General features: G+C 47.0%; 1 protein-coding gene across 1 annotated transcript in view; it reads left to right on the forward strand.

Moving 5' to 3' along the window:
* The window catches only part of D2HGDH (D-2-hydroxyglutarate dehydrogenase), a 595,031-nt gene that overhangs the window by 322,901 nt on the left and 255,671 nt on the right, over positions 1-16,459 (forward strand). The window contains exon 6 of the mRNA XM_085634178.1: positions 6,533-6,701. Coding sequence (XP_085490304.1) covers positions 6,533-6,701 — 169 coding nt within the window. The remainder of the gene's footprint in view (positions 1-6,532; positions 6,702-16,459) is intronic.

Genomic DNA, 16,459 nt, shown 5'->3' on the forward strand with positions numbered 1-16,459 from the left:
TAGGCGACGTTTAACACCAAGAAAGCTCTGTCTCTGCTTCTGAACCGCCGGAGTAAAGTCTGGGTAGAAATGCACATCCATGTTGCCAAGCTTGACCGGTCCCTGTTGTCTGGAGGTCTGGAGGATAGCATCTCTGTCCCGAAAGTTAAAAATCCGGGCAATGAGAGGCCGCGGCGGGGCACCGGTCTTAGGTCTGCCCCCAGGGACCCGGTGAGCGCGCTCCACCGCAAAAAGCTTACTCAGCCCCCGGGGCTGGAGATGGGTAAGGATCAATTCTTCCACAAAAAGATCCGCCGCCTCCGCCTCTTGTCCCTCCGGCACCCCCACAATACGGACATTATTCCTCCGGGCCCGACCCTCGGAATCCTCCAGTCGCCGGTCCATCAGGGCGCTCGCCTGGCCAAGCCGGCGCACCTCCTTCTGGAGGGCCACCACATCCGTCGTGAGGCTCGTTGCGGTGTGGGCCAGGGAATCAACCCGGTCGTTCGTTTTGGACAAGTCTGCCCTAACAAGGCTCACATCCACCAGGACCGAGTCTATTTTTTGCGCTAGGGTGTCGAAACGCTGGTCCACCGAGGCCTTCATCTCTGCGATGGCGCCCATGACGTCCCGGAGGGTCAGATCCACAGGCTGAGCAGATGCCTCCGTCGGGCCCGCCGGGGATGTGCGCGATGTCTCCGGAGAACCCTTCTGGAGAGTGTAGCGGTCCATACTGTTAGCTTGGTGCGCCGTGCCACGGCGGGTCGTCTTCACCTTCGCCCGGTCGCCATCTTGTTTGGTGGACATGCTTGCTCTCCCACCGTCGTGCCAATCTCCTCGAACGGGCCGCTATACCAATTCACGGGCGCCGGGGGGAAGCGGGGGCGACCACCGAACCGCAGGTCAACCCACAGCCGGCGGGTCAGCCGGGCACTTAGACAAGACCACACCACCGCACCCCGCTCCGCAACCCTACCTCGCTTGAGGGCAAGGAGGGCGCAAAAGCGAAAGTGAAAGTGCGGGGTACGCGAGTCGCCCAGCCTTGCCCGCCGCTGTTGTTCACTTTGTCCCCGGATCGCCCCACTACTCCAATCCGGGGGGCCGGCGAGGAGAAGGCCGCAACCTTCGATCGGTGCTCCCACCGGTGTCCGGGGTCCAATTCGAACCCGAAAAACGGGTGGCGCCTCAGCTCGGGTTCCCCGACACAGTCCCCTCAACAAGGACAGGATATCGCCAGGATTAATTCAGGAGGTCGCGGAGGTCCTCGGGAGCCTCGCACCTACGCGGCCATCTTGGTTGCGCGCTAGGCTCCTCCCGAACCAGATCACTTTTACTGGCAATTACAGACTGAAGCTCAAGTGTGCCCTCGGCCAGATCTTTCTGTATGCCAAAGATCTTATTCTCCTGCAGGGTCACCTTGCGCCATTTTAATGATCTATTGTTATTTGTGGGGAGAATTTCCCTAGTGAGTATCAGATGTGGGTTGCTCTCGGCGTAATATAGGGCCACCCACAGAGGCTTCATACTTAAGCAAAGGGTATTGTGGTCACTCTCTGTGGTTTTATCCAAACACATATCAACTAGGTCTCTCCAAAGCCTCACATTGAGTAATATATAATCAATGCGAGACGGGCAGCTTGCTCTATTATATGTGTTGTCACCCTGTCTATCCGAAGGGGATCTGCCATTTACTGCCATTAGGCCAATCTCAACATTAAGGGCGTTGAGATGGAGTGCTGTCTGTGTCCATTTCTTAACAGGGGGTACATTTAAGGCAGTAACAGCCCATTTAATATTGTCATCCTCGGTACCTAACAGGTCTTCTTTGGCGAGTGGTTCAAAGGAACGATTGAAGTCACCCGCTACTATCATCCTTGAGTGGGCTGAGCATCTAGCTAAGCTTTCTTCCAGCAACGTGATAATGGTTGAGAGTGTATCCCCTTTGGTCCCTCTCACATAGACATTAAACAAATCTGTGTAGTCTCCCCCCTTAGGACCCCCGATGCATAGCTCCAAAATATCTGGACTTGAACTTGGGTGAAGGGTGATTCGACATCCCAGAGCAATGCTTTCTCAAATTATCAGGCTCCCTGCCGGGTGCCCTCTCCCAATTGCTCCCAATTGTCGTTGCTGGTGAACAAAAGCATACATAACCTGGTTTAAATAGGGGAACCAAACTCCTGGTCTCTTGGAAAATACAAATATCGTGGCTCCCAATTAAGTCATCCCAGTGGGGGAAGTGACAGTTTCCTATTTAGCCCAGCCACATTCCATTATAACATCCTGAGCTGCGGGCAGGGGTCTACACTAGAGGACAATGTAACATTTGAGGTAAGGGGCAAATGGTTAGTCACGACCTGGGATTGGACCTGTGGACTATAACTTAAACAACAATCCGCGCCAACCCGCCCACTAATGTTGTTTATGGAGGCATTATGCATACCTGATTCTACTGGGGGTCTGACATCCCTAGGATATGACGCCTTCTGACAATCTCCACCTGTTAGGCAGCTGTCTATATGAGTAGGTGGAAAAGCACGTGGCCCAGAAGACTGATGGCCTTGTTCCGGGAGTCAATAATTGGCATCTAAACTAGAACAATTAGCTATTTGACTAAGTCAACGGGCAGCAGATGGCTTGCAATAATCAGAGGATGTGAAGCGCTTAAACTGGATTGAGGCAGTGTCAGGGGAGCAGGTCTGGAATTCCAGGGCAAGGAGGTTCTCAACCAGGTCTGCTCCTTTAAGAGTGAGTTCAATGCAATCAAGTGGCTGAGTAAAGGACTTACACCTCCACGCCCTTATAATATCATCACGAATCACGGAAAGACGACCCCTGACGTGACGAATCCAGTGTATTAATTTGTTGGTCATGGAGTCTTCCCCCTCATGCCCATTACTTTTGTCGAGTTTAGGGACATTAACCGTATACATTTTCTGGGTAAGTGGCAAGGGTGGGTTGGTTGGTTGAGTCTGTGCGTTATGTACCCAGGGGTAGAGGTGTAATTCTGTCCTGGGCGGCTCAAGGACCCCAGCGTGGCTGCTAAACTAGAGAGATTGGTGGTTTGATTAGCAGTAAATTCTAAGGGGGCATGAATATAGGGAGCGAAACTGAGATTAGGCTGGATGCGCCCTTGGGTAATAGGGTCCTTTAAATGAATGGCTGCCAGTTGAGATGTATGTTTATTACCCCGGAATGGTATATGAGCCTCAGACATAAACGTCGCAGATGTAGTATGCGATTGAGGGGGTAAACTGTTCTGCAATAATGACTTAACTAATGTAGTGAGCCCCTCAATCATACATCTCATAGACACTATTTCTGCCCTAAGAGTGTTAATGAGTTCATGCGTATTCTGAGGTTCCGGGTGAGGTGCCGAAGTAATTACAACAGGTACGTCGGGGAACAATGATCTCTGACTTTAGCATGATATCACTATGGATACCTTGGGGGTTCGTTGGGGGAGGGTGGACCCTCGCGGTGTGAAGTGAATCCTCCAGGATATGTTGTAAAGTCCCCTTTGGGAGTGAGTTTTTAAACATCGCTGGGATGCCAGGAGGGCGACTAGGGGTAATGGTACTTACAGGAGGTCGGTCAAGGAGGGTACGTGGGAAATAGCTGGATCAGCGACTAGAATTCCTTCACACTCACTAATCAAGCTATCAATATGATCGATATGCTCTAAGACACAATTACTACCAGAGTTTTCCATTTATTGTCTAACTTTTTTCCCTTGCCCCACATTGCCTCAAGCTGTGACGGCCAGAAACCAGCAATGGCCTAAAACCTAACCTCCTCCCAATATAACGGCAGAATGGTTAATAAGAAAATTCAGTCTCCAGAGCAAACAGTGTCTAAGATAACCACCCCCTGCTGCAAAAACCGTTTGAGATCAGAGAAACAATGTAGGCACTGAATCGAGGGAGTTTTTTTGATTTTACAAGGAGGGTAACAAACTCCCACAGCTTATAAGAGAGATAGAAAACAAACAAACAGCATCAACAGCGGCAGTCTCTGACAGTTTCCTTGGGTAGGTTAGCGAACAATCCCCTTCTTGCTTATAGTCAGAGGGATACTGATCTTGGCCACCACCGACTGTTCGATCAAAAGAGGGGGCAGAAGAACACAGTACCTTAAATATCAGGAGTCGGCTTTCTGTAGACTATGTGATTGCCAGATATAAGGAGGCGTCCCTTCCCTGCCTCTTCCTGGCAATGACGGGCAAGGACGGGCCCGCCCTTGCCCCGGCTGCTTAAATGCGCACTGGTGTCCCCTCCCTCTAGGGATCGATGGTGTCTGGGACAGGTAGTCCTTTAGGCGATGTGGCAACTGGTGGAAATGCAGCGAAAATGGCAATGCATAAATGAAGTACAACTGACCGTAACAGGAGAAATATCACATAATTTTCTCACCAATACAAGGTAGCTACAACACAGATAGCTAATACACTTGAGATGGACTGAGGGGAGGTAAAGACCTGTTGTATGCTCTCCCTGTGAACAGACATCTAAGAAATACAAACACCTTGAAAAACAAACAAACCTCTTATGGAATTAACATATATTAATTTACTCATATAGGATGATGAACCATCGCCTACTTGTGTTGTATGCTTCATCAGTGGGTTCCACATCTAACGCTGGGAAGCATAACAGAGTACTGATGTTCTCTTGCACAGTCGTTTAGATATGAGTTCCCTATTTCAGGTGAGGTTATGTTCCTTATGTCACCATTTATGTTCTCCTTTTTTATAACTATCGGGCCTAAATCAAATTTGTGTGTATTTGAGCCAATAATAGTTTTTCCTGGTGTTTACCTACCACAAGAATAAAAATAGGACAGTTGAGCAACAAACCCTGTTTGTATTCTCAGACGTCATGATTCAACAATTGAATATTGCCCCTAAGTGGTCAGGTACATCCCTTAGAACTTGGGTATCTCATTTCTAATTTTGTACAATAGTCCCATGTTCATATGGCATTTTATGAAAGTACATTCAATATACATATCCCTTGTTTTTATTTAATAGGATAAGATACAACAATGGAAGCGGAAACATCCATTTTTTATAGAACACCTTGAGCAGAACAGCCTTTTAGAGGACAGATGCAGCTTAGGCAGAATCAGCACAAGCTTTTTAGTTACAAGACACAAATCAGGCAGCAACTGTGCAAGCTTGGCTTCCTCACAGCACAGGTGCAGCATGGCAGATACAAAAGCCAGCGTCCAACTCACACAGAAGGCAGCAAGTACAATCTTTTATTCCCAACAAATCAGATCCATCAGGGTAGGCTAATACAAGCTTTCATCACTCACAGAAAATATACATTAAGTCATGACTGAGATGTAGATTACAGGTGGATCTCTGCAGCGAGTGCTTAACTTCTATGAAAAGGAATGTGCGCGCGACTTCTTAAACTCAAATATTTAATGTTTACACATCATTTACTTCCATCCCGAATGGCTAGGATGAGCTGGCATGATTCTTTGCCATGTTGTTTCAGATGCAGATTACTTAGTGGGTCTTTCTTTCACATTGTCTGGGACTGTCCAGTGATTGCAGACTACTGGGAAACAATATTATCAACCCTGACAAAGATCCTGAGGAGAATTATTGAACGATCTCCATTGATGGTCCTACTTGAGAGGCTGTCACACTCAAAGCTAAGGGCTGCCCCTGTAAAGACAATGCCTTGGAGGTACTATTTTGGAATTCTACCAGATACAAATGAAAAAGAGTCTGATTTCATGTCTTATGTGTGAACCTACACCTCGACGAGTATTAGCAAATATGGTGTACTCTGTGTACATGCTTGTTACTTTCTTTTAAATCAGCACAATATTTGCCATACAATAAGTTTTCAGAAGGACTAGAAACATGGCTCCTAGACTTCATGACCGTGATCATCCTCACTTATTTTGTGCGTTAAACCCGTAGGCACCTAAACACTTTATAATTACCTGCATAGGTAAGTCTTCAGAATTTCTCTGAGACACAATAGATTTTCTGTTGTATGGCATTAATAAGTTAGGGAACTCCAAAGGTGGCAGTCGTAAAAACTGAAGGCTTTCCTTCATTGAGGACTTTTCAGTTGTTTTCCGATGAGTATCGATTTATGTTTCACTGGTTGTGAGAGCCCTGTTTTAGATAGATATTGTGATGCATAATCGAAATATAATGGGCATGTCATTATTGATATATCCAATTTATTAGTCATGTGATTTATCTACTTCAACTTATCCCTTTCTTTGAACATTTTCATGCTAATTTATTTTAATCAGACTGAAACATGGTCTTCAGAGTGGTTTCATTAGAACACTTCTCAAGCAAAAGCTGCAGCTTTTAAATAAGCCATTTTACTGTATTACTAAAGTGGGGAATCCTATTCTAGAACTTGCTTTCTTTTGAGATTGTGTGATTTCAGACAGCCTTTATATTATTTTTATCTAGCTATAGCCAGTATGTGTCAGCTTTGCTTGTGTACAGTGTGCGCCCCTTCTCTTGTAGGTGAACATCTTGGTGCATAATTGTTTCTCTTTTATTGATTCCTAGGTCCTAGCTGATGGCACATTGCTGAATTGCCTTACCTCCCTAAGGAAAGACAACACAGGCTACGACCTCAAACAACTGTTCATAGGTTCTGAAGGAACCTTGGGAGTCATCACCGCTGTGTCGATATTGTGCCCACGAAAACCTGCCTCTGTGAAGGTAGCATTTTTAGGTAATTTCATTCCTGCTTCACCATTTTTATTTTAGGAAATTACCTGGGAGTGAGTTGTACGTTTTCCTGTCTATCATCTTAAGTTTATTTACTCGCATGGATATAAAAGAAGCATGCGTATGGAAAGCACACTATTTTGCTCCATCCTTTCTTTCAGAAAGTAGTTGTATCTGTATGTGTGAGACCCACAGTAAGAGCCCTGCTACAACTCTCTCTTAGCCAAAGATTTGCATGGCAGTGAGCATTTGACCCTCAAAAGGCTACCATGGCTTTGAGTGCAAAATCTTTCCTTCTAACGCATGTTTCAGAGCAGGAACCCATCTATCTAGCTTCTTACATTTTCGAATGTTCAAAATGGGTTTTCTGGCTCGCTAGGGTATGCACCTAAGCCAGGCAGAATCCACCACTCTAATCAAGATAAGGGGATTACACATCTAAAATAACCCCTGCTCACCCCCTTGGTAGCTTGGCACGAGCAGTCAGGCTTATCTCAGGGGCAGTGTGTAAAGCATATGCATATAACAAACAGTAATACAGTGAAAACAGTACAAAAGTACACCACACCAGTTTTAGAAACATATTCAATATTTCTCTGTGTAAAACAATACCAAAACAATAAAAATCCAACATACAGTAATCCACAATACCAATAAAGCAAAAATATACTTTATAAACAGTTCCTTGAAGTTGATAGCTCCATCCCGGGCTATCAGAGCGTTGTGAACAAACAAATCCATCAGTTCCGGCCAGTCGCGGCATTGCAGGCCTGCTATGGTGTCGGGGAGACCCATAAAACAGTACCTTTGGAGATGCAGGGTGTCGGACCTTGTAGTGAGCTCCGGAAGGCGTCCGTTCAGGAAGGTGGTGAAGGAGTCGTCAGACCCTTGAAGTAACATGTTGTAGGTCAAATTTCTTGAAGTTGAAGTCAGGAGCGCCGGCGTTGGGGCTATGATGTGAAGCGCATCAGTGTGAAGTGCAGTGCCCGCCGGCCATGATGCAGGCAGCGGCTCAGTGACGGTTGTCCAGCGGCGTCGGTGAGACCCGGGCTGCGGTGCGAAGTGGGACGGTGCTCGTTGCGGTGCCTATCGGTCATGGTGCAGGCAGCGTCGTCATCGTTGCTGAAGCGATGTAGTTGTTAAACCCAAGGCTGCGGTGCGAGGCAGGGCAATGCAGCGTGTGGTGCCCATAGGTTGCAGTGTAGGCAGCGGTGTTGGTTGAGGAACTGGAGTCGATGGCATTGGCATTGGTGGGCCAAGGCTGCGGTGTGGGATTGGGCCGTGCTTCGTGCAACTTACGGGTGCCCCCAAACACTGTGCAAGCAGCGGCTTAGATGTCAGCTTGGAGCAGCATCATCAGTGAGACCAGGGGTACGGTGCAAAGTGGGATGGTGCTCCGGTTCTCCGCGAGCGGTATCCACAGGTCACAGTGCAAGCAGAGGTGTCCATGACGACGGAGCAGCTTCGTCGGGGATACCAGGCAGCGGTGTAAAGTGAGGCAGTGCAAAGTGCGGTGCCCACAGGTCACAGTGCAAGCAGCGGCTCGTGGTGGCGGCTGCGATGGTGAGACCAGCATTGCGGTGTGAAGTGCGGCGGTCCCCGCTGCGGTGCCTTCGGGCACGGAGCGGGCAGCAGCATTGTCGACTGCATCAGTGTAACTTTTTCCCCTGTGGCAACTGAAACAACCAGTTTCAGAAGCTGGTGTCCAGAAGAAGTTGAAGTCTTTGATTTCCCTGAGACTTGCAACAGGAGGCAAGCTCTACATCAAGTCCTTGGAGATACTTAAAATGCAGAAAGAACATTCCAGTTCTTCCCCTGCCCAAGACAGGAGCAGAAACTGAGGGCCAAACCCAGCAAAGCACCCAGCAAAGTGATAGTCTCTCCTCACAGCTCTTCTTCCAGCGGTAATCTAAAGTTCTTGATCAGGACCCCAATATTTATACCACATTTCCTTTTGAAGGTGGTACAAACAAAGTTCCTCTGGCACTCATAAACCAGTTCAGCCTGGGTCAGGCCAGGTTCACCAAAGGAATTGGAGACAGCTTTGTGAAAGGCAGCCACAGTCCATTCAGGTGCATGCAACAACTTCTCCCACTAATCTAAATGCAGCTAGGTCTATTCAGCCTGGCTATGAGTCACTCAGGAAGGCGAGGCATACCTCAACCCCACCTTGTATCAGTCTAGTGTGAATGCACATCCCTGCTCCTGCCACTCTGAACCTAGACAGTGAATATACAAAAGGCAGAGGCACACAGGAAATGGCCACTTTCTAAAAGGGGCATTTTCAAGCACACAGCATAAAAATCATCTTCACTAAAAGATATATTTTTGAGTTCTGAGTTCAGGTACACTAAACTCCAATTTTCCATCTTATCCCATTGGAGAGTTATGCATGTAAAATGTTACAAGGCAACTCCCATGTTAAGCCTTTGGGACAGACAGCCTTTCAATAGTGAAAGACGCAATACACAGTATTTCACTATGAGGACATGTCACATTCCCCAGTACGTGTCCTACCTTTCACATACACTGCACCCTGCCAATGGGGGTACCTTGGGCCTACCTTAGGGGTGCTTTACATGTAAGAAAAGGGAAAGTTTGGGTCTGGCAAGTGGGTGCACCTGCTAGGTTGACATGGCTGTTAAAAACTGCACCCATACACTGCAGTGGCAGGCCTGAGAACCCCTTTGAAAGGTTATTGGTGTGGGTGGCACAATCAGTGCTGCAGGCCCACTAGTAGCATTTGATTTACAGGCCCGGGCACACATGTGCACATTACTAGGGACTCAGTAGTAAATCAAATAAGCCAGTCATGGCAACACCAATCCATACACAATTTACTTGGAGAGCATATGCACTTTAGCACGGTATAGCAGTGGTAAAGTGCTCACTGTCCTAAAACCTACACAAACCAGCTCAAAAACAGGAGGCCAAAAAGTCTGGGGGTACACCTGCTGAAAAAGCCATGTCTATCAGCGGGCAAAACAAAAAACACATCCTAATGGATTCAGTGGCAGCGGTAGTATGGCACCCCACATTATTAACTCTTTTTTAACTGTGAGCAAAACCACCTTTCGATTGCTGGACTCAGGACAACTGGAAATGTACCTCCACTCCCTTGATTTGCATGGAGGCGAAGTTGGAACCCTTTGTTGTATTCAGATTGCTGCAAGTGTACCCCTCCTTCCCAGAGTTATATGACTGTGAGCGTTGGGCTTTGTCTTTGGATTCCAATGCTATGAGTCACATGCTTGAACCACTCCCCGTAGTTGAGCTAGGAGTCCCCGGTACACAAGAATAGCAAAGCAACTAGAAACTAGAAACCAGGTGTAGGCCATTTCCAGTTTTGTAACATATCCACCTCTTTTTGTAAAAGAGACCAGATAAAATCAACAACCAATCAGGTCAGCCTCACCCTCTAAAACCCTCCTGAGAGAACCTCAGAGCTTCAGATTTTCTACTGCATGTTGTGCTAGGGAGTCTCCACTGAGCTCTGTTCAGTTATTCTTTATTCTACTACTATTGAGAGAATTCTTCAACTTTATATTTGCCAGATTGCTGTACAATCTTGGTCCGTTCTCTATTCATCATGGTAGACAAGGAGAAAAAAGGCCTTTTTAATGTTGTTCAATGAAAACCTTGAGGGATTGTGGGGTACGTCTCCTTACCTGGCTCCAGAAGCTAAAATCCAGAAGAGAACCAGTCTCTAGTGATGACAGTGATGAGGCCTCAACTGCTTCGTCTTATAGAAGATCTGAAAAAAGGGGAGGATCCGACCCTACTTCGTCAGAGGAGCACCCTCAAAAAGCCTCTAAAAAGACCTCCCATGGGTCTGACAGGCTCAGTCCAACTAAATCTCCTCACCGAGGTGAAAAGGAGAGGAAAGGACTTGAAACAGGAGAAAGTGGAGTGAGGAAGTCAAGCTCAGTTCCTCCTTCTTCCCCTTCTGAAGGAAGAAAAATGTTCAAAAAACCCTCCTCTGTTCCTCTTGAGGAAAACAGGCAAAGAAGTTACCATCGTCGACGAAGCAGTCGACGACACAGTCGACGAAGAAACCATGGCGACGAGGAGTGACAAGGCCCAGTCTCCTCAGCTTACGCCGAGAGCTTCTCTGGCATCGATGGCCACGGTTCCACCTCCACCGACGACAGAGGCTATGACCGCAGTGATGACGAAGCTATCATCATCGATACCGTCTATGACGAAGATGAGGGCGGAGACAAGAACTACGACGGCAGCGACAGTGATGGCAGCGACGACATCGATGGCTATGGTGTCGACGGTAATGACGACAGTATCAACGACGTTTGACGGGAGTGAAAATGTCCGGAGAAAAAATGTCAGGAAGCATCAGGTAACTCCTGAGCTCACTTCTCCTAGCTATGTGACACCCCTACTTCCTTCTCACCTCCTAGAAGAGGAAGATTCAGACGACGAAGGACCTTTCGGTTTTGCCCATAGCCCTTCAGACCTGCACGTCAAGTGCGTGGAGGGCGATTTGGAAGAAGGATATGAAGGGGAGCAGGACTATGATCCTCCCCAGGACTACCATAGTGAATATCAAGAGGAGGTAGTCTGTATGCCGTCCTCTTTGATTTTGGACTTGCAGTATTTGCTGTTCGATTACAAGAGAAGGTCTCCAACTCCATCTTCGATTCTGGAACAGGGGTCAGTTCCTACAAGGCCATCCTCGGCGCCGTCCACCCCTTGGGTGCTGCCACCACCGCTGCAAATAGTAGAAGGTCCTCCACCAACTCCGCCTTTTATCCAACACCAAGATACCTCGAATGATGATCAGGGGGAAACAGATCTTCCAGACCTGCATAGGGAGTAAAATGATTATATTATCCCCACTCCTTCTTCCCCTTCACCAGTTCTGGTGGATTCTCCGCCGGGGCACATAGGTGGCTTCCACAATCTGCTGGAAAGGGCGACCAAGAGGTTTGAACTGCCTATGCCTTCTTCACAGACAGAATGTTTTTTATATGACTTTAAGGAGCCCTTTAAGAAGACGGTGTGGGCCATTCCCACTATCTATCAATCATGTATGGGAGGAGGGTCTTAAAGTCATGAAGAGCCCGGCCACGGTGTTCCCGGTGCTTCCATGACTAGACAAAAAATATAAAGTCTCAGAGGATAGCCCGGCTTGCCTGGTAAGTCATCCTAAACTGGACTCCGTTATATCTCAGGCAGTGTAACGGAAGTCGAAGAATTTAGCAGCTCCTCTCACTACGCCTCCGGACAAAGGAGGCAAACGCCTGGACAATGCAGGCAAGAGATTTTCCTTTATGTCAGGTTTACTGGTCAAAGTGGCTAACGCTTTAGCTATTTTTGGCAGCTACGACCGGCAGATGTGATGTGATTTATCTCCTTACCTAGACTAACTGCCCGAGGACAGTAAAACCGAAGCAAAAAAGATCCTCCAAGAAGGGGAGAGGGCCTCTTCGTAGGTCATTGATTGTGCAATGGACATTGCTACTACAGCTTTTCCATCCCTGGCTGGAGCAGCGGTCCTACGTCGCCAGGGTTTGCTTCAAGCCACCTCGTTTAGACCTGAGGTCCAAAACAAGATACTGGATCTTCCATTCGATGGAGAAGCTCTCTTCGGAAAGCATGTGGATGACGCTCTCCAAGACATAAAAAAGGACACAGACACTGCAAAGTCGTTGGGGATGCTTCAATACCACAAAGTTCCTTTTCGAGGTGCAAGGGGTACAGGGCTTCCGTTGTACAGATGAGGATACCAACAATATAGATACTCCTCTTATACACCTACCGCTCAGTCTTATCATTCGCAGTACCATCAGCGACAAGGTCATTCTGCAGCCTATTCTAAATCGGCGCCCAGAGGCTGAACAAGACGTCATGGGAAGGATTCTTCAAGACCTCAAAAGCGGCTTGCATGCTCTGACTACTGTTCCTTCCCAAAACCATACACCTGTAGAGGGAAGGATTTTTTTGTGCTTCCAAAATTGGCAACTAATAACAGATTGATGGGTGCTCAACATAGATCAATTTGGCTATACATTGGAATTTGTTCATCCTCCTTCAAACACACCTCCTCGCAGTCACATGACAAAACATCTATGTCTCCTGCCCCTAGAACTCCAAAAAATGTTACAGAAGGGAGCAATAGAACCAGTCCCGTTATCTCAAAGAGGAAGGGGATTCTACTCCCAGTTCTTTCTGGTTCAATAGACTGTTGAAAAGTGGCGCCCCATCCTAGATCCGAGGAAGCTCAATACCTATCTCATCAAGCAGTCGTTTTGAATGGTCTCCTTACAGGACATACTTCGACTCCTAAATTCGGGCGATTTCATGGCCACTTTAGACCTACAGGATGCTTATTTTCACGTCCCCATTCATCCATCACACAAAAAGTTCCTTTGCTTTACAGTAGTCAAGAGCCATTTTCAGTTCAAAGTCCTCCATTTCAGCCTCAGATAGGCACCAAGAATCTTTACGAAAATTCTGGCTCCAGTAGCGGCCTTCATGAGAAGATAACAGCACCAGGTGTTTCCCTACCTAGATGACTGGTTGATAAAAGCCCTTTCTAAAGCAAAAGCCAGGAATTCGGTGACGGCCTGTACAACGCTGTTCAATGGTCTAGGTCTTACCCTCACAGGGAAAAGTCAATCGTGCATCCTTCCAAAAACGCCGTGTTTCTAGGGGCCATATTGGACATGTCCCTAAACAGAGCATTTCCATCACTAGAAAGACAAGCCAAGCTGATATCAATGGCTCGTCTGCTTCTAAAAAGAAGGTCACTTTCAGTTCACCTCTACAAGTCCCTTCTGGGATCCATATTGTCCTGCATTCCTTTGATACCCCACTGCAGGCTATGAATGCATCCTCTTCAGGAGCAACTGGACTTACAATGGCGTCAGGTGGAAGGATCTTTCGAAGACATGATCACGGTAACTTCGCCGATGAGACAAGCTGCTTCATGGTGGATTCACAAGGAGAACATTTCACAGGGTCTCTCATTTCTGGTCAACCCAACTCCTCAGATAATTACTACAGTTGCATCTCTAGAGGGTTGAGGAGCGATCTTGCAGGACCTCCAAATCAGTGGTCAGCGTCTTCTACACATCAATCTACTGGAACTAAGAGCGATTCGGCTAGCCCTACAGGCTTTTCTCCCAAGAATCAGAAATTACGTCAACAACAGGGCGGCACAATATCCCGTCTGTTGTTTGTGGAAGCTCAAAGTATCTGGGAATGGGTGATCCTACATGGGGTTTCACTGAAAGCCGAGCATCTTCCAGGGAATATCAATGAGACAGCAGACACACTAAGCAGGCTAAAGTCAGTTTGCCACGAGTGGGAGATGGATCAGAGGACACTGGGCCACATCTTCCGGCGATGGGCACACCGTCCATAGATCTGTTTGCCACACCTGAGAACAAGAAATGCCGGTAATTTGCAAGCTGGCATTACCATCCGGGATCCCTCTTCTCCCGAGACTTCTCAGGAAGATAAAAATGGAACCCTGAAAAATGATCCTCATAGCACCGTCCTGGCCTTGCCGGGACTGTTACACGGAGCTTCTTCTTCTGTCGGTGGAACAACAGATTCCCTTGGATCCTATTCCATCATTGCTGACGATGTCCCAGGGCCAATTTTTCAGGGGTGGAAGTAAATTACATTATTCTGTGCACATGTTCATATGGGGGAGGGGGGGTCAGATCGGTGTTTTTTCAGGGATTTTCAGCAGGGGATTGCACAGTGATATCCTAGGGGTTAAAGGTATTACCACTTTAAGATTTGGAGCTCAGTTAAAGGGAGAGGTCACGGGGTCTGAACCATCTTTAAAAGATAGTGAACACCTGGGCTAGTTTCAATCAGAATGGTCCATTAGACGCCGTGTTAGAATTGAGTGTACGCGCATGAAATGATGAGGCTGCCGGACATGGTTGTTCAGGTAATCTGTTTACGACCATATATTTCGACTCTTGGGAATGCCAATAGTAACAGTCAGGGGGCTTAAATAAGAGGCAACTCTAGGGATATCTCTTGACCCTGGAGGAGTGCTACACGTGAGTTTTTGTAATGAGATGCAGTTTATTATTTCGAACTTGGAGTGAGGGGTATTGCATTGTGGGGAGGGTTTCTGACATTTGTTCGTTTTTATATTTGGGTTTTTCAAGCATGGGTGTATTTGTGTCATTATGGTGAGTGAGGTGTGGTTGATGGTGGTTATATCATGAAATATTTATAGGACACAGCAATAATCAGTTCGGCACATTTTGTTGAGTCGCTTCTTTGTCTGTTTCAGTAACCTCTGACGAAGAGCCTTCGGGTTCTAAATGCATTGGGTGGAATGCTATGAACCTGCTCGATTTGAATGACTTATGTACACGTGCTGCGTTTTTAAATCTGGATGGATTGAAGGTGGCATTTGAAAATGTTTAATATATCATCACTATGGAACTACGCTGTCTCTGTAGTGATTAACTTTAACATGGATGAACTTTGGAATGAAGCATGGTTAAGATTATCGGTTTACTTTTGAATAATAATGGGATTACTGCATAAGGAATGGCCTATTGTGAGGACAAATTCCTGCACCCAGCAGTGCGACAGATTGGTGCGTTATGTCACGTGCCTTTTTTCAATGCCAGGGCCAAGTTCTGCATCTGGATCCCAAATCCCTTCAATTATCGGCATGGCTCTTGAGCACAGAGAGTTTCTCGAACCTGAATCTGCCCACCGAGTGCAGAGACATCCTTTCCCAGGCTTGTGCTCAGAATATGAACAAGACATACCGAATTAAGTGGAAAAGGTTCTGTCTCTGGTGCCAAAAGTCAGGAGTTCACACTTTCTCTTTCTCGGCTCAGAGATTCTTCCTTACATCCTTTCCTTGGCCAAGGCTGGTTTAGCTCACTCATCCGTCAAAGTTCACCTTGCAGCCATCTCTTGTTTCAGAAAGATGTCTTCAGGCCCTTCTCTATGGTCAGCAAGGATAATAACACAATTCATGAAGGGTCTCTTTTGGGTTTTTCCTCCGATCAAACCTCCTCCTCCACTCTGGCACCTTAAAGAGGTTTTGGCTCAGCTCATGAAACATCCTTTCGAACCTATCCATAAAGCTGAGTTAAAATTCCTTTTGTGGAAGGTGGCTCTTCTTTTGGCGCTAACATCTGCAAGAAGGGTTAGCGAATTGCAAGTTCTCACTATTCAGGAGCCTTTTCTTCAGTTAAAAAATGATGACAGTGGTTCTTCGTACTAACCCCAAATTCATCCCTAAGATGCCTTTGGACTTTCATCTGAATGAACCTCTGGTTCTTAAGACTTTTTTCCCTCAACCTACTACATCGGCTGGGAAATCACTTCATTCTTTGGACATTCAGCGTTGTTTAAAATTCTACCTCCAAAGAACTAAACACTTTAGAAAGTCACCTCAGCTCTTTGTGGCTTTTAGTGCTCCTCGTAAGGGTTTTCCCCTATCTAAGCAAGGCATTGCACATTGGATTTCCAGTTCTATCCAGTACTGTCGTCAATTGGCTGTGAAACCGCTCCAAGGAAGGGTGCGTGCTCACTCTACAAAGGCAGTCTCCATCTACGGCCCTCTTTGCGGGCGTACCTAGCCGGAATATACGCAGAGCGGCTACCTGGAAGAGCATCCATACTTTTACCAGACATTATTGCTTGGATTCTTCTACGCGCAGTGATACTGTAGTGGGCCAAGCAGTCCAGAGGAACCTGTTTCAGTAGCCTTGAGTTTTCCCTCTCATCCCTCCTTCCTTTTTCTTTCCTAAG

This window comes from Triturus cristatus, chromosome 11, assembly GCF_964204655.1.
Source record: "Triturus cristatus chromosome 11, aTriCri1.1, whole genome shotgun sequence".
In the NCBI taxonomy this organism is placed as follows: Eukaryota; Metazoa; Chordata; class Amphibia; order Caudata; family Salamandridae; genus Triturus; species Triturus cristatus.